This window comes from Oncorhynchus kisutch, linkage group LG13 (genome assembly GCF_002021735.2).
Source record: "Oncorhynchus kisutch isolate 150728-3 linkage group LG13, Okis_V2, whole genome shotgun sequence".
Lineage (NCBI taxonomy): Eukaryota > Metazoa > Chordata > Actinopteri > Salmoniformes > Salmonidae > Oncorhynchus > Oncorhynchus kisutch.
The window spans coordinates 12,326,305-12,341,153 of NC_034186.2; the positions used below are offsets into that span (position 1 = coordinate 12,326,305).

Sequence of the window (14,849 nt, forward strand, 5' to 3'; positions counted from 1 at the left end):
AGGAGAGAGAGAGAGAGAGGAGAGGGGGGAGAGAGCGAGAACGCGGAGAGAGAGGCGAGAGAGCGAGCTGAGACCTGTAAGAAGCGAGAGAGAGAGAGGAGCGAGAGAAGAGAGAGAGAGAGAGAGAGAGAGTGAGCGGAGGAGAGAAGAGAAGAGAGAAAGAGAGAGAGAGAGAGAGAGAGCGAGATGAGAGAGAGAGAGTGCGAGACGTGCGAGAGAGCGAGAGAGAGCGAGAGAGCAGGAGAGTGCGAGAGAGCGAGAGAGCGAGAGAGAGCGAGAGAGAGAACGAGAGAGAGAGTGCGAGAGAGCGAGAGAGAGAGGGGGGGAGAGAGAGAGAGAGAGCGAAGAGAGAGAGAGAGAGAGAGAGAGAGAGAGAGAGAGAGAGAGAGAGAGAGAGAGAGAGAGAGAGAGAGAGAGAGAGAAAGAGAGAAAGAGAGAGAGAGAGAGCGCGAGAGCGCGAGAGGCGAGAGAGAGAGAGAGAGAGAGAGAGAGAGAGAGAGAGAGAGAGAGAGAGAGAGAGAGAGAGAGAGCGAGAGAGAGAGAGCGCAGATAAGATCCAACGGTAAAGCAAAACATTAGATCTGTCAGACCAGGCGTTTGGAATATTCAGTTCAGTATAGTGCCTTCAGAAAGTATTCACACCCCTTAACTATTTCCCACATTTTGTTGTGATACAGTCTGAATGTAAAATGTATTAAATTGAGATTTATTGACACTGGCCTACACACGACACCCCATCATTTCAAAGTGGAATTGTGTTTTTAGAAATGTTTACAAATAAATAAAAATGAAAATCTTAAATGTCTTCAGTCAATAAGTATTCAACCTCTGTGTTATGGTGAGCCTAAATATTTGCAAGCCTAAATAAGTAAAAATAGTGCAATAATAGTCTTTAACATGATTTTTGAATGACGACCTCGTCTCTGTACCCCACACATTTAATTATCAGTAAAGTCCCCCTGTCAAGAAGTGAATTTCAAACACAGATTCAACCACAAAGACCAGGGAGGTTTTCCAATGCCTCGCAAAAAGAAATCCTGTTGGTAGAAGGGTAAAAATAAAACAAGCAGACATTGAATATCTCTTTGAGCATGGTGAAGTTATTAATGACACTTTCAGCGGGACAATAACCTATGAAACATTTCTGAAGGCACTGTATATGCTTAAAAATAAAATATATTGCCCCACATCTCCCGTATTGCCCCATATTGATTCCATTACGTGAATCAATGTGTGAAGTAGGTATCTACATTTGTACATAAAATAGCATTTGTTGAGAGCTAGACCAGAGTTCCCGATTAGACCTAAAGAGCTAGAGTTGGTTCTCCAGCAGTCCTATGACATCATCAGGCAGAGCCGAGTAGAAATATAACGTTCTCCTCCTGGCCAATCAGAAAATAGATAGATACCTCCTGACGATCCCTCCATTACATGATAATCCAGATATAATTCCATGGTTGACTTCTGCATGTCACACAGAGAGAACAGGTCAAGATGATCACTAAGTGGATCCCTGCCTATTGAGCTGTCTGGTATTGGTGGAGAGAGAAAAGGGGTCATGGAGAAAGGGCAGTGTTTCCTTTAGAAAAGGTAACAAGAGGCCCAGTTCTCTTCGGCTGGTATATATCAGAAGCCTCGGGCTGACAAAATAAATTAATCTTCCGCTCTCCCTGACCCCCTCTTAACCTTTTTACTGCAGTGGGCTAAATCAGGGTCACACAGAGTGTTTCTGGGTAGTCTTAAACAAATCTACTTTCAAACAAAAGTATACACCTCAGACACATGGTTATGGGCTTAAACAAATAAGACACATGTACCATGTCAGATACATTGTGCTGTCTGTTTTTAGCATTAATCATATTCATTCATTTCCTAGACAAAGAACACTGACATTTATATTTATGTATATAAACGCAACATAAAAATCTAAATGCGACATGAGCGGAAATAAAATATCTCAGAAATGTTCCATATGCACAAAAAGCTTATTTCTCTCAAATATTGTGCACAAATGTGTTTACATCCCTCTTAGTGAGCATTTCTGTCAATATAATCCATCCACCTGACAGGTGTGGCATATCAAGAAGCTGATTAAACATCATGATCATTACACAGGTGCACCTTGAGCTTGGGACCAAAAAAGCCACCTCAAAAAGGGCAGTTTTGTCACACAATGCCATAAATGTCTCAAGTTTTGAGGGAGCGTGCAATTGGCATGCTGACTGCAGGAATGTCCACCAGAGCTGTTGCCAGAGATTTCAATGTTAATTGCTCTACCAACCCAGGACCCTCACATCTGACTTCTTCACCTGCGGGATCATCTGGGACCAGCCACCCGGAAAGCTGATGAAACTGAGGAGTATTTCTGTCTGTAATAAAGCCCCTTTGTGAGGAAAAAATCATTCTGATTGGCTGGTCCTGGCTCCCAAGTGGGTGGGCCTGGCTGAACTGTAACTCAGTAAAATTGTTGAAATTGTTGCATGTTGCGTTTATATTTTTGTTCAGCATACATCCCAGAAGACTGAAATATAACAAAACTGTTTGACATAGAAACACTGGATGTTCGTCATTATTTTAAATAAAATAAAATAATATATATATCTTTATTAATTATGAAATTATGAAAAATATGAATAACATTCCACCCATGAGACCAAAGGGGGTGCTTTAGGTCATTGACACCAGGAAAGAGCTACACAGCAGATGATGTGGTGGTGTCGTACAGAGGTAGGATAGGGTAGTGACACAACACATTTATTACCTCATGAAAGAGCTGTTTACCTAGCGGATAAAACTGCTAAATCAAGTGGTGTTTTAGTTCAGCAACAATGTCTTTGTTCTCTAATAAAAGTAAATGTGAAATTCAGTTCAGTCCCAAAACAAGGCAAGAAATCCCCCCCCCAAAAGCTACAAAATACAGATAATCCAGCCGCATGAAATGAAATAAGGATTGATTTTACAAGCTCAGTTGTAGACCTTAGCAATAGCCTTCCAAACTTTGGTCCGCAGAGAAAACTTCTCTCGACAATCGATACAAAATCCTTTAAACAAGTCTTTAAGAATGTTATAATTGGTATAGAGTGAGAAAACTAGGCTTTTAAACTATAAACAGTTTCCTAGTTACCAAACTTTTCTGACCACAACATGTAGTCGACATGGCTTCCCTCTTCCTGACACACTCACTTCCTATTTCATTCAAACTAGGAAGTAGCTATTGGTATTATTTTTATTTTCTATTTTTTTAATTGAACCTTTATTTAACTAAGTGACTATGGGTGTGGCTATTGAGTGACCAGGGAAGAGCACACAGCCTATACACATCTCAAGGAACCAAGAAACCTTGTGGGTTGCAAGTGTCTTTGTGTGTATTGACCTATGTGTATCCCGTGTGTGTGTGTGTGTGTGTGTGTGTGTGTGTGTGTGTGTGTGTGTGTGTGTGTGTGTGTGTGTGTGTGTGTGTGTGTGTGTGTGTGTGTGTGTGTGTGTGTGTGTGTGTGTGTGTGTGCGTGTGTGCGTGTGTGTGTGTGTGTGTGTTTCCAGCTGGGGGGTCTGACCCTGCTGGGTGTGGGGATTTGGGTGCGTGTGGATAAGGGTTTGTTCCTACAGGTGCTGAGTCCCTTCTCCACCCTCGACACGCAGTTTGTCAATGTGTGCTTCTTCTGCATCGCTATTGGAGGAGTGTTGGTTCTACTGGGTGTACTGGGCTGCTGTGGAGCCCACAAGGGGAGCAAGTGTCTGCTGCTACTGGTAGGTACAGTCCAGAGTACAGGCCCACTGTTGAAGACAGCCAATTAACTTACACTAACTGCTATGCTGAACACAGCCAATTAACGTACACTAACTGCTATGCTGAACACAGCCAATTATCGTACACTAACTGCTATGCTGAACACAGCCAATTAACCTACACTAACTGCTATGCTGAACACAGCCAATTAACGTACACTAACTGCTATGCTGAACACAGCCAATTAACTTACTCTAACTGCTAACTCAACATAACTCTAAAACCATAAGGTACATTATTAAATCTATCTGCAGTACATCATTCATGACCGTATTATAGACTTAACATACCCACTTCTCCACACTTGCAATGAATCTATATACACAGTTCACAAAACAAGGTACCATATTCATGATGGACTATCTTTCTCCAGTGTAGTCCTGAAGAGGGGGTGTTAATGTTCATTAACACTGTGGCTAACTACCCCACGAGTCCATTTAATTAATAATGAGTAGCACAGCTCGGACATTTTCCCCATAAGCACCATCACATACTAAGTCGTTCATTACTCAGACTGATAGATTCTAACGGATAGTAATCCATATAGGATACATTACTGTTTACAGCTCACAGCCAGAAGAAGATGCTTATCGCTTGTTTCAGCATTGACATTAAACCACTTCCCTGTTCTCCTTTGTCTAATCAACGGTTAGCTGTCCTTTATCGAAGGGCCTTTACAATAACATGACAGCACAAAGGCTGATTACGAAGCCCTGAGGAGTGTAGGAGTTGTGTTGTGGTTGGATAGGGGTTGTTTAGTTGTTGTTTAGTTGTTGTGGTTGGACAGGGGTTGTTTAGTTGTTGTGGTTGGACAGGGGTTGTTTAGTTGTTGTTTAGTTGTTGTGGTTGGATAGGGGTTGTTTAGTTGTTGTGGTTGTTTAGTTGTTGTTTAGTTGTTGTGGTTGGATAGGGGTTGCTTAGTTGTTGTGGTTGGATAGGGGTTGTTTAGTTGTTGTGGTTGGACAGGGGTTGTTTAGTTGTTGTGGTTGGACAGGGGTTGTTTAGTTATTGTTTAGTTGTTGTGGTTGGACAGGGGTTGTTTAGTTGTTGTTTAGTTGTTGTGGTTGGACAGGGGTTGTTTAGTTGTTGCAGTTGTATTGTATTTGTGTGTTGTGGTATGGTGTAGTGGTTGGTTTGCGAACTTGTGGTTGTGTTATGGTTGTGTAATGGTTGTGTTTGTGAACTTGTGGTTGTGTAATGGTTGTGTTTGTGAACTTGTGGTTGTGTTATGGTTGTGTAATGGTTGTGTTTGTGAACTTGTGGTTGTGTAATGGTTGTGTTTGTGAACTTGTGGTTGTGTTATGGTTGTGTAATGGTTGTGTTTGTGAACTTGTGGTTGTGTAATGGTTGTGTTTGTGAACTTGTGGTTGTGTAATGGTTGTGGTTGTGTTATGGCTGTGTTTGTGAACTTGTGGTTGTGTAATGGTTGTGGTTGTGTTATGGTTGTTTGGTGAACTTGTGGTTGTGTTATAGCTGTGTTATTTTGTGAACTTGTGGTTGTATTATGGTTGTGGTTGTGTTATGGTTGTTTGGTGAACTTGTGGTTGTGTTATGGTTGTGGTTGTGTTATGGTTGTTTGGTGAACTTGTGGTTGTGTTATAGCTGTGTTATTTTGTGAACTTGTGGTTGTGTTATGGTTGTGGTTGTGTTATGGTTGTTTGGTGAACTTGTGGTTGTGTTATGGTTGTGGTTGTGTTATGGTTGTTTGGTGAACTTGTGGTTGTGTTATGGTTGTGGTTGAGGTTGCAGTCAGCTCCTCTAATCTAAAGCCAAGTCCTTTTTCTTTGTCTTGTTCTACTAAGTTTTTCTCCATCATCCTGATTATTTTCATCGCTGAAGTGGCAGCCGGAACGGTGGCCCTCGCCTACTCTTCATTTGTAAGTCTCCCTCTCTCTCTCCACCTTTGACTCGAAACTCCCTCCCTCTCTCTTTCTCTCTCTCATTGTATCATCTCTCCTTATGTCTCTCTCTCCCTCCCCCCTCCTCCCTCTCTTGCTCCAGCTTTCACTCCCATTCTCGATTTTTATCTCCATGTAAATTTTCCTTCATAGCCCAGCCATCATTGAATTACTGGGCTTTATGTCCACTTCAGTCCATTTGACCCTTTAATGACTCCCAGATTGCCTGGGGCTGTGTGCGACGCCTCTCACTTTGAGCAATTTATTACTCTGGAATATTGAAGTTAAAGCATTTTATATGCAAAACAGACTATTTACATATATAGGTCCCGCTCCTGCTCTTTCTCCAGTCCCGTTCAGTAAAATACTAGCGGGACACCCTGTCCTTTCGGACGGTAAATCATTGGAAATGAATCATTTTATTTAACGAAATTCTCTCCTCCTGCAAATCAAAAATGTGTTTATCTGTTCTGCATTTTGGTCTCTGGATATACCATTATTCTCAAATCTGGAGCATTTAAAAAACTCCCATCGGCCTATGTCCTGTGGGATCATGGCACTTGCTTTCTCTTTCAAATTCAATGTTGGCCCCATGTTGTCTATATATATTTAAAAAACAGTATAGGAATGCTCCAGACTTAGATTTATTCAAGAAATGCGTTGTTTCATCCCACATGTCCAAGCAGGAATGCAAAATAAAGATATTTTGATGCACAACACGTAAACCAGTGATTGGCATGAATTTTGGGTTGACAATTAGGCTGCTGTTGCTATAAATGTACTGTCAAAATAGGGTTCCAGAATTTCTGTTTATTCTGTTCAGTAGAGATACATTTTCTTACATCTTTTTGAGAACAAACAGGCTATCATATACTGTAGGCGAATTCACTTGGGGCTAATCACTGAGGAAGGGGAAACTCGAAAACAAAACCACAACAGTAGCCTACTTATTTTTCCAGCCAATCCGGTCTCATATAGTAGACGTAACACAGTACAGCCAGCTTTGTGCAAATTCGTTTTTCTCTACCTCCCCTTCTCTTCATCTAGTCTACTCGGGGGGCACAGAGAGAAACAGGGGCAGCAGGGAAAACACCTTGATGCAGGAATCAGGATGTTACCGTTTGATCAAATCATGGTTTTAGCTGCTCCAAAAATAGAATGTTTTGAGTAAAGTGACCAGCTAACATTTGTAACTCGCACCGATGTGACCACATCCAAGCGTGTAACTGTAATTTCCACCTGTCCAATGTCTACCAGCTCACGTTTGTTCCCTAAGTTTTAGGCCAAGAGCTTATTTGACTTGTTATATACCTTACTTAATTTGACAGCATTATTTGAAGGGATTTTTTGGATTACTTGTAAGTGTTGGGGAAAACAGGGAAGCGGGTCATTATGAGATGTTTAAGATTTTACACGTGGGCCCGTCAGACTATAAGCACAGCAGCGCAGTTGATTTGGAATTTCCAGTCAATTAGCATTATGGGTAATAGGCCTAGTCATTCTATGACAGCATCATCTCCCGTAGTAACGGTGTCATTCCAAACACAAAAACCTGGAAAATAATCGTCAAAGTTACTCAAAAGTCCTCATTTCTATTTTTATAAATCTGATTTAAACCTATCCCTAACCTTAACCACACTGCTAACCTTTTGCCTAACCCTAACCTTAACCACACTGCTAACCTTTTGCCTAACCCTAACCTTAACCACACTGCTAACCTTTTGCCTAACCCTAACCTTAACCACACTGCTAACCTTTTGCCTAACCCTAACCTTAACCACACTGCTAACCTTTTGCCTAACCCTAACCTTAACCACACTGCTAACCTTTTGCCTAACCCTAACCTTAACCACACTGCTAACCTTTTGCCCAACCTTAACCTTAAATTTGGACCAAAAAAAAAATATATATACAATATATTTTGACTTTGTGACTGTGGTAACTAGTGAAAACTTCTGCATCTTGACATGATTGTGTGTGTGTGTGTGTGTGTGTGTGTGTGTGTGTGTGCGCGCGTGTGTGTGTGTGTGTGTGTGCGTGCATGCGTGTGTGTGTGTTGGTGGGTCTTCGTCGAGGGCCAGAAGAGATCCAAGGCGTGTATTATAGATTCTCATTGTTACTTAATTCGATATGCTTATAGTGAATCTACTGTGCTGTTGTTTTAGCATTAATCCTATTAATTCATGACTTAGACAAAGAACAGCACCATTTCGATAATGTATTTGGCAGTCTCCGAGCATCTGCCCATCCCCGGCTTTTGATGACACAGTATCATTGCAATAATTAATATGGATTGGGTAGGAATATACATAGCCATCCATGAACATAATAACCCCCCCCCTCCCCCCGAAATATACCCCTGAAACAATGGAATGGGCAATACATATAGGGTGTTGATCTATTTCCTACTTCTTTATCTACCACATAAATCTCCTTTTCCCCATCGGGCCCACGCCCTAATCTAACCAAAAGGCCATGACCCGGTGGAATCTCAATAACTCTGGTTTAATAACCAATTTTAGGGAGCGTTATACAAGCGTTATATGACCGCTTTATAGTTCTTCTAAAAAACATTCAGAGGAGACACGTGACGCTTATATGATGGATAAAACCAACACTGCTAGTTACTACAGGGCCTTAATAACAGATCGATTATAACAGAGGGGTTGTTTCTGTCGGTAAGAGCTACTCTGCTATAGAGCTTCCTCTGTTTTTTATAATTAAATCATGTCAGATAATTAACACTTTTTCATGATTTATATTTAAAGAGATATTGTATATAAACAGTATATACAGTTGAGGTCAGAAGTTTACATACACCTTAGCCAAATACATTTAAACTCAGTTTTTTATTTTAAGAATGTGAAATGTCAGAATAATAGTAGAGATAATGATTTATTTCAGATTTTATTTCATTCATCACATTCCCAGTGGGTCAGAAGTTTACATACACTCAAGTAGTATTTGGTAGCATTGTCTTTCAATTGTTTAACTTGGGTCAAGAGTTTTGGGTAGCCTTCCACAAGCTTCCCACAATAAGTTGGGTGAACGCTGGCCCACTCCTGACAGAGCTGGTGTAACTGAGTCAGGTTTGTAGGCCTCCTTGCTTGCACATGCTTTTTCAGTTCAGCCCACACATGTTCTATATAGGATTGAGGTCAGGGCTTTGTGATGGCCACTCCAATATCTTGACTTTGTTGTCCTTAAGCCATTTTGCCACAACTTTGGAAGTATGCTTGGGGTCATTGTCCATTTGGAAGACCCATTTGCGACCAAGCTTTAACTTCCTGACTGATGTCTTGAGATATTGCTTCAATATATCCACATAATTTTCCTCCCTCATGATACCATCTAGTTTGTGAAGTGTACCGGTCCCTCCTGCAGCAAAGCAACCCCACAACATGATGCTGCCACCCCCGTGCTTCACGGTTGGGATGGTGTTCTTCGGCTTGCAAGCCTCCCCCTTTTTCCTCCAAACATAACGATGGTCATTATGGCCAAACAGTTATATTTTTGTTTCATCAGACCAGAGGACATTTCTCCAAAAAGTATGATCTTTGTCCCCATGTGCAGTTGCAAACGATAGTCTGGTGGTTTTGCAGGAGTGGCTTCTTCCTTGCTGAGCGGCCTTTCAGGTTATGTCGATATAGGACTCGTTTTACTGTGGATATAGATACTTTTGTACCTGTTTCCTCCAGATTCTTCACACGGTCCTTTGCTGTTGTACTAGGATTGACTTGCACTTTTTGTACCAAAGTGCATGAATCTCTAGGAGACAGAACGCTTCTCCTTCCTGAGCGGTATGATGGCTGCGTGGTCCCATGGTATTTATACTTGCATACTATTGTTTGTACAGATGAACATGGTACCTTCAGGCATTTGGAAATTGCTCCCAAGGATGAACAAGACTTGTGGAAATCTACAATTGTTTTTCTGAGGTCTTGGCTGATTTATTTTGATTTTCCCATGATGTCAAGCAAAGAGGCACTGAGTTTGATTCCAAGAACACAGGATGAGATGTTACTATCCTTTGTGCAAGCACTTCCAAGAGTTAATGAACAGTGAGCCTGGTGAAATTTGGGGAGCGCATCGTCAGTAGTGTACCTTTGGTTCCTAGGGTGTTTCGGCCTTTCACACTATACACCCTCCCCAAAGGCGGCCAGCGACAGGGTGATCAATCCTACGCTTGCGTCCCATTCCCAATTAGTCATAGGAGTTGCCTTGTTGATGATAGCCAACATCCTATGGGACTATGCATGGCAGGGGCATCCTCCTCAATGAGTCAAGCATTGTTGACCGCATACCTCCTGGCCCTCTCACTTCGGGGCCCAGCTGGGGTCTTTCCTCTTCATCCAGAGCCACTGACTGCTGCCTTCTGCCACCTCCGATACAGCTTTGATTGCCGAACGCTGGCTCTGGCCCTTAATTCCAAGGTCTCTAAGCAGTCTGGTTGTAGATGTTGCCACAAAACCTCTGCAGCCCACCTCCACTGGTCGGACTTCTGTGTTCCAGCCATGATGCCGTGCTTCGGCAGCTAGATCGGCATAGCGCAGATGTTTTCGCTCATAAGCCTCATCTACTGAGTCCTCCCAGGGTACTGTGAGCTCAATGATGAAGACCTTCTTGAGCGAACGGGACCAGAGCACCATGTCAGGTCTTAGGGTGGTGGTTGCAATCTCCGGAGGAAACACAAGTTGCCGGCCAATGTCAGCTAGCATTTTCTAGTCGCGGGCCAAGCGCAGCTGGTCTCGCTCTAATGGTGTCGAGCCGCGCTTCGGTGGTTTAGCCCCTTCGCGGACAAAGTTTGTCCGTAAGGGGTGTGATGCTGCTGGGGGTGGTAGGGAGTTGGTGGCAGCTCGCTTGTCCTCCAGGGCGGACGCAAGGTTTTTAAGGACTTGGTTGTGACGCCAAGTGTAGCGTCCTTGGGTGAGGCTTGTTTTACACCCCGTGAGAATGTGCCTGAGGTTGGCTGGCATGGAACAGAGGGCACAGTCCGGATCTTCACCATACCATTGGTGAAGATTAACTGGAGTTGGAAGGACGTCATATGTTGCTCTGATGGAAAAGCTCAACCGCCTCGCTTCCATGGTCCACAGATCCTTCCAGCTGATCTTCCTCTTCTCCACACTGTCCCATCGAGTCCACTGTCCCTGTTTGGAAAGAGAGACTGCCTTGGCCCACCTTGCAGCCTCCTCCTGATGGCGTACTTCCTGCACTACCATCTTCCGCCGCTCTGGTGCAGTGGCCTTACTCCAAGCAGCACGGCTAGTTAGCCCAAGGCCTCCTCTCCCTTGCTGAACATGACCCACAATGTCAGCATGTCTGAGGGCTGCTGTTGCCTCCTGGACTGCTTTTCCTGGCCTCCATTTGCGCCCAGTTGCCAAGGTCGGCGCGATGTTGCTCACCACTGGGTCTCGAGATTCATTCAGTGTCATCTGGAGCCTGGTTTTTGAACACTTGAATTCCTCTGTTAGACTGGTGAGGGGCAGCTTGAGGACACCATCTCCATAGAGGCCGATGGTGGTAAGGCATCGTGGAACTCCGAGCCACTTCTTTAAGTAGCCTGTGACTCCTCTTTCCATCTTCTCCACTGTTGAGATTGGAACCTCATACACTGCTAAGGGCCACAACACCCGGGGTAGGAGACCAAACTGCAGACACCAGGCCTTTAACTTTCCAGGTAGCTGGGTGTTGTCGATGGACTGTAGGCTACTACTGATGTCTTTACGCAGCTGTTGCACCTGGTCTTTGTCCTTCAGGCTTGCATCATACCACCTTCCAAGGCTTTTTACCGGCTGCTCAGACACTGTTGGGATTTGGTCATCTCCGATGAAGAATTTCAGGTCAGAGAGTACTCCCTTCACAATCGAGATGCTGCTTGAAAAACATCCACAGGTACACCTCCAATTGACTCAAATGATGTCAATTAGCCTATCAGAAGCTTCTAAAGCCATGATGACATTTTCTGGAATTTTCCAAGCTGTTTAATGGCACAGTCAACTGTAATGTTAACTTCTGACCCACTGGAATTGTGATACAGTGAATTATAAGTGAAATAATCTGTCTGTAAACATTTGTTGGAAAAATTACTTGTGTCACGCACAAAGTAGATGTCCTAACCGACTTGCCAAAACTATAGTTTGTTAACAAGAAATGTGTGGAGTGGTTGAAAAATGACTTTTAATGACTCCAAACTAAGTGTATTTAAACTTCCGATTTGAACTATATATATACAGTGCCAGTCAAAAGTTTGGACACACCTACTCATTCAAGGGTTTTTCTTTATGTTTGACTATTTTCTACATTGTAAAATAATAGTGAAGACATCAAAACTGTGAAATAACATGTGGAATCATGTAGTAACCAAAAAAGTGTTAAACAAATCAAAATAGATTTTAGATTCTGGCCTCCACAATCACCCGACCTCAACCCAATTGTGATGGTTTGGGATGAGTTGGACCACAGGGTGAAGGAAAAGCAGCCAACAAGTGCTCAGCATATGTGGGAACTCCTTCAAGACTGTTGGAAAAGCATTCCAGGTGAAGCTGGTTGAGAGAATGCCAAGAGTGTGCGAAGCTGTCATCAAGACAAAGGGTGGCTACTTTGAAGAATCTAAAATATATATGGATTTGTTTAACGCTTTTTTGGTTGCTACATTATTCCATATGTGTTATTTCATAGTTTTGATGTCTTCAATATTATTCTACAATGTAGAAGATGGATTAATAACACTCATTGGCATATAGCTAATATCCTCCACAACTCTCCTCTCCTTGCACAGTTTAGTTGATACAGTCGGTACGTTATCCTCTCCTGGCTCAGAGCCCAGTGTGTTGGTTGTTTAGGCCTTTTTCCTGTCCACAGTGTATGTGTGAGTGTGTGCCTGTGTGTATGTGTGCATGTGAGTGTGTGTGAGGGAATGCAGTGTAGCGAGGGGCACGCAGGGCAGGCAACCAGGCAGGCAGAGTGACAGTGATGAATTAGCTAGCTGGTAATAACCCCTCTGATCTGAGCCCCTCTTCCCGCTTCTTGGGGGGCACTTTTAATTGTAGCATGTCTCCACGTCACCTTAGGCTACTCTCTCCCTACTCCCTGAACACACACACACACACTCGCTCCCCTGAGTCTTTGTGTGACTATATGCCAAGGGCTTATTAATCAAAATGGAAAAAATGGGGACACACAGAGTGGAAGGGAGGTAGGGAGGAAGGGAGGGAGGTAGAGAGAGAGAGGGAGGTAGGGAGGTAGAGAGGTAAAGAGAGGGAGGGAGGTAGAGAGAGGGAGGTAGGGAGGTAGAGCGGTAAAGAGAGAGAGGGAGGTAGAGAGTGGGAGGGAGGTAGGTAGGTAGAGAGATTGAGGGAGGTAGAGAGTGGGGGGGAGGTAGGGAGGTAGAGAGGTAAAGAGATTGAGGGAGGTAGAGAGTGGGAGGGAGGTATGGAGGTAGAGAGGTAAAGAGATTGAGGGAGGTAGGGAGGTAGAGAGGTAAAAAGATTGAGGGAGGTAGAGAGTGGGGGGAGGTATGGAGGTAGAGAGGTAAAGAGATTGAGGGAGGTAGAGAGTGGGAGGGAGGGAGGGAGGTAGGTAGAGAGGTAAAGAGATTGAGGGAGGTAGAGAGGTAGAGAGAGAGAGGGAGGTAGGTAGGGAGGTAGAGAGGTAAAGAGAGGGAGGGAGGTAGAGAGAGAGGGAGGTAGGGAGGTAGAGCGGTAAAGAGAGAGAGGGAGGTAGAGAGTGGGAGGGAGGTAGGTAGGTAGAGAGATTGAGGGAGGTAGAGAGTGGGAGGGAGGTAGGGAGGTAGAGAGGTAAAGAGATTGAGGGAGGTAGAGAGTGGGAGGGAGGTAGGGAGGTAGAGAGGTAAAGAGATTGAGGGAGGTAGGGAGGTAGAGAGGTAAAAAGATTGAGGGAGGTAGAGAGTGGGGGGGAGGTATGGAGGTAGAGAGGTAAAGAGATTGAGGGAGGTAGAGAGTGGGAGGGAGGGAGGGAGGGAGGTAGGTAGAGAGGTAAAGAGATTGAGGGAGGTAGAGAGTGGGTGGGAGGGAGGTAGGGAGGTAGAGAGGTAAAGAGATTGAGGGAGGTAGAGAGTGGGAGGGAGGTAGGGAGGTAGAGAGGTAAAGAGATTGAGGGAGGTAGGGAGGTAGAGAGGTAAAGAGATTGAGGGAGGTAGAGAGTGGGGGGAGGTATGGAGGTAGAGAGAGAAGGGGGAGAGAGAGGGAGAGAGAGAGGGGGGGGTAGAGAGAGGGAGGGAGGTAGGTAGGGAGGTAGAGAGATAAAGAAAGGGAGGGAGCAAGGGAGGGAGGGAGGTAGGGAGGTAGAGAGTGGGAGGGAGGTAGAGAGGTAAAGAGAGGGAGGGAGGTAGAGAGGTAAAGAGATTGAGGGAGGGAGGGAGGGAGGGAGGGAGGGAGGGAGGGAGGGAGGGAGGGAGGGAGGGAGGGAGGGAGGAGGGAGGGAGGGAGGGAGGGAGGGAGGGAGGGAGGGAGGGAGGGAGGGAGGGAGGGAGGTGAAAGAAAACAAGCCTGTATGTCATATAGGAATTCACTCTCTCTACAATAACAGGAGCTCTGGCATGAACATATTCCTTTGTATTATATAGATATGTTCTCTGTGTATGAAATAAATATGGTATGAAACACAATGGGAGAAAGTGTCCTAACCGAACAAACAGGAGCATCAATATATATGTAAATGTGACCACTTACAATCACAAAGGAGAAAATGGAGAAAAATGTCCCAGTCATCTTCTCAGGGACAGGGTATGGGTTTTATTTCCCAGGTGCTTTGTTTGGTTCAGATAGACATTTATTTCATTATTGAGGCATAGCTGACTGCCTGAGCTGTACACTCTGTAAAAACAGACTATATGTTGTAGGTTTGTTCAGTGACCTTGTGTGTGTGTGTGTGTGTGTGTGTGTGTGTGTGTGTGTGTGTGTGTGTGTGTGTGTGTGTGTGTGTGTGTATGTGTGTGTGTGTGTGTGTGTGTGTGTGTGTGTGTGTGTGTGTGTGTGTGTGTGTGTGTGTGTGTGTGTGTGTGTGTGTGTGTGTGTGTGTAGAGGTTGTTGATGTTAGGAGCTTAATGGCCCTATTTGCTACAGTGCGTGTATATGCACCCGGGGATTGTCATGTGTGTGTGTGTCTTTCTGTGTGTGTGTGTGTGTCTGTCTGTGTGTGTG

The 14,849-nt window shown here is 44.2% G+C and overlaps 1 protein-coding gene across 1 annotated transcript in view; it reads left to right on the forward strand.

Annotated features, from left to right (window-relative positions):
- tspan1 (tetraspanin 1) overlaps positions 1-14,849 on the forward strand; it is a 32,787-nt gene that overhangs the window by 15,304 nt on the left and 2,634 nt on the right. The window contains exons 2-3 of the mRNA XM_031838033.1: positions 3,541-3,747; positions 5,590-5,664. Of these exons, the coding sequence (XP_031693893.1) occupies positions 3,541-3,747; positions 5,590-5,664 (282 nt within the window). The remainder of the gene's footprint in view (positions 1-3,540; positions 3,748-5,589; positions 5,665-14,849) is intronic.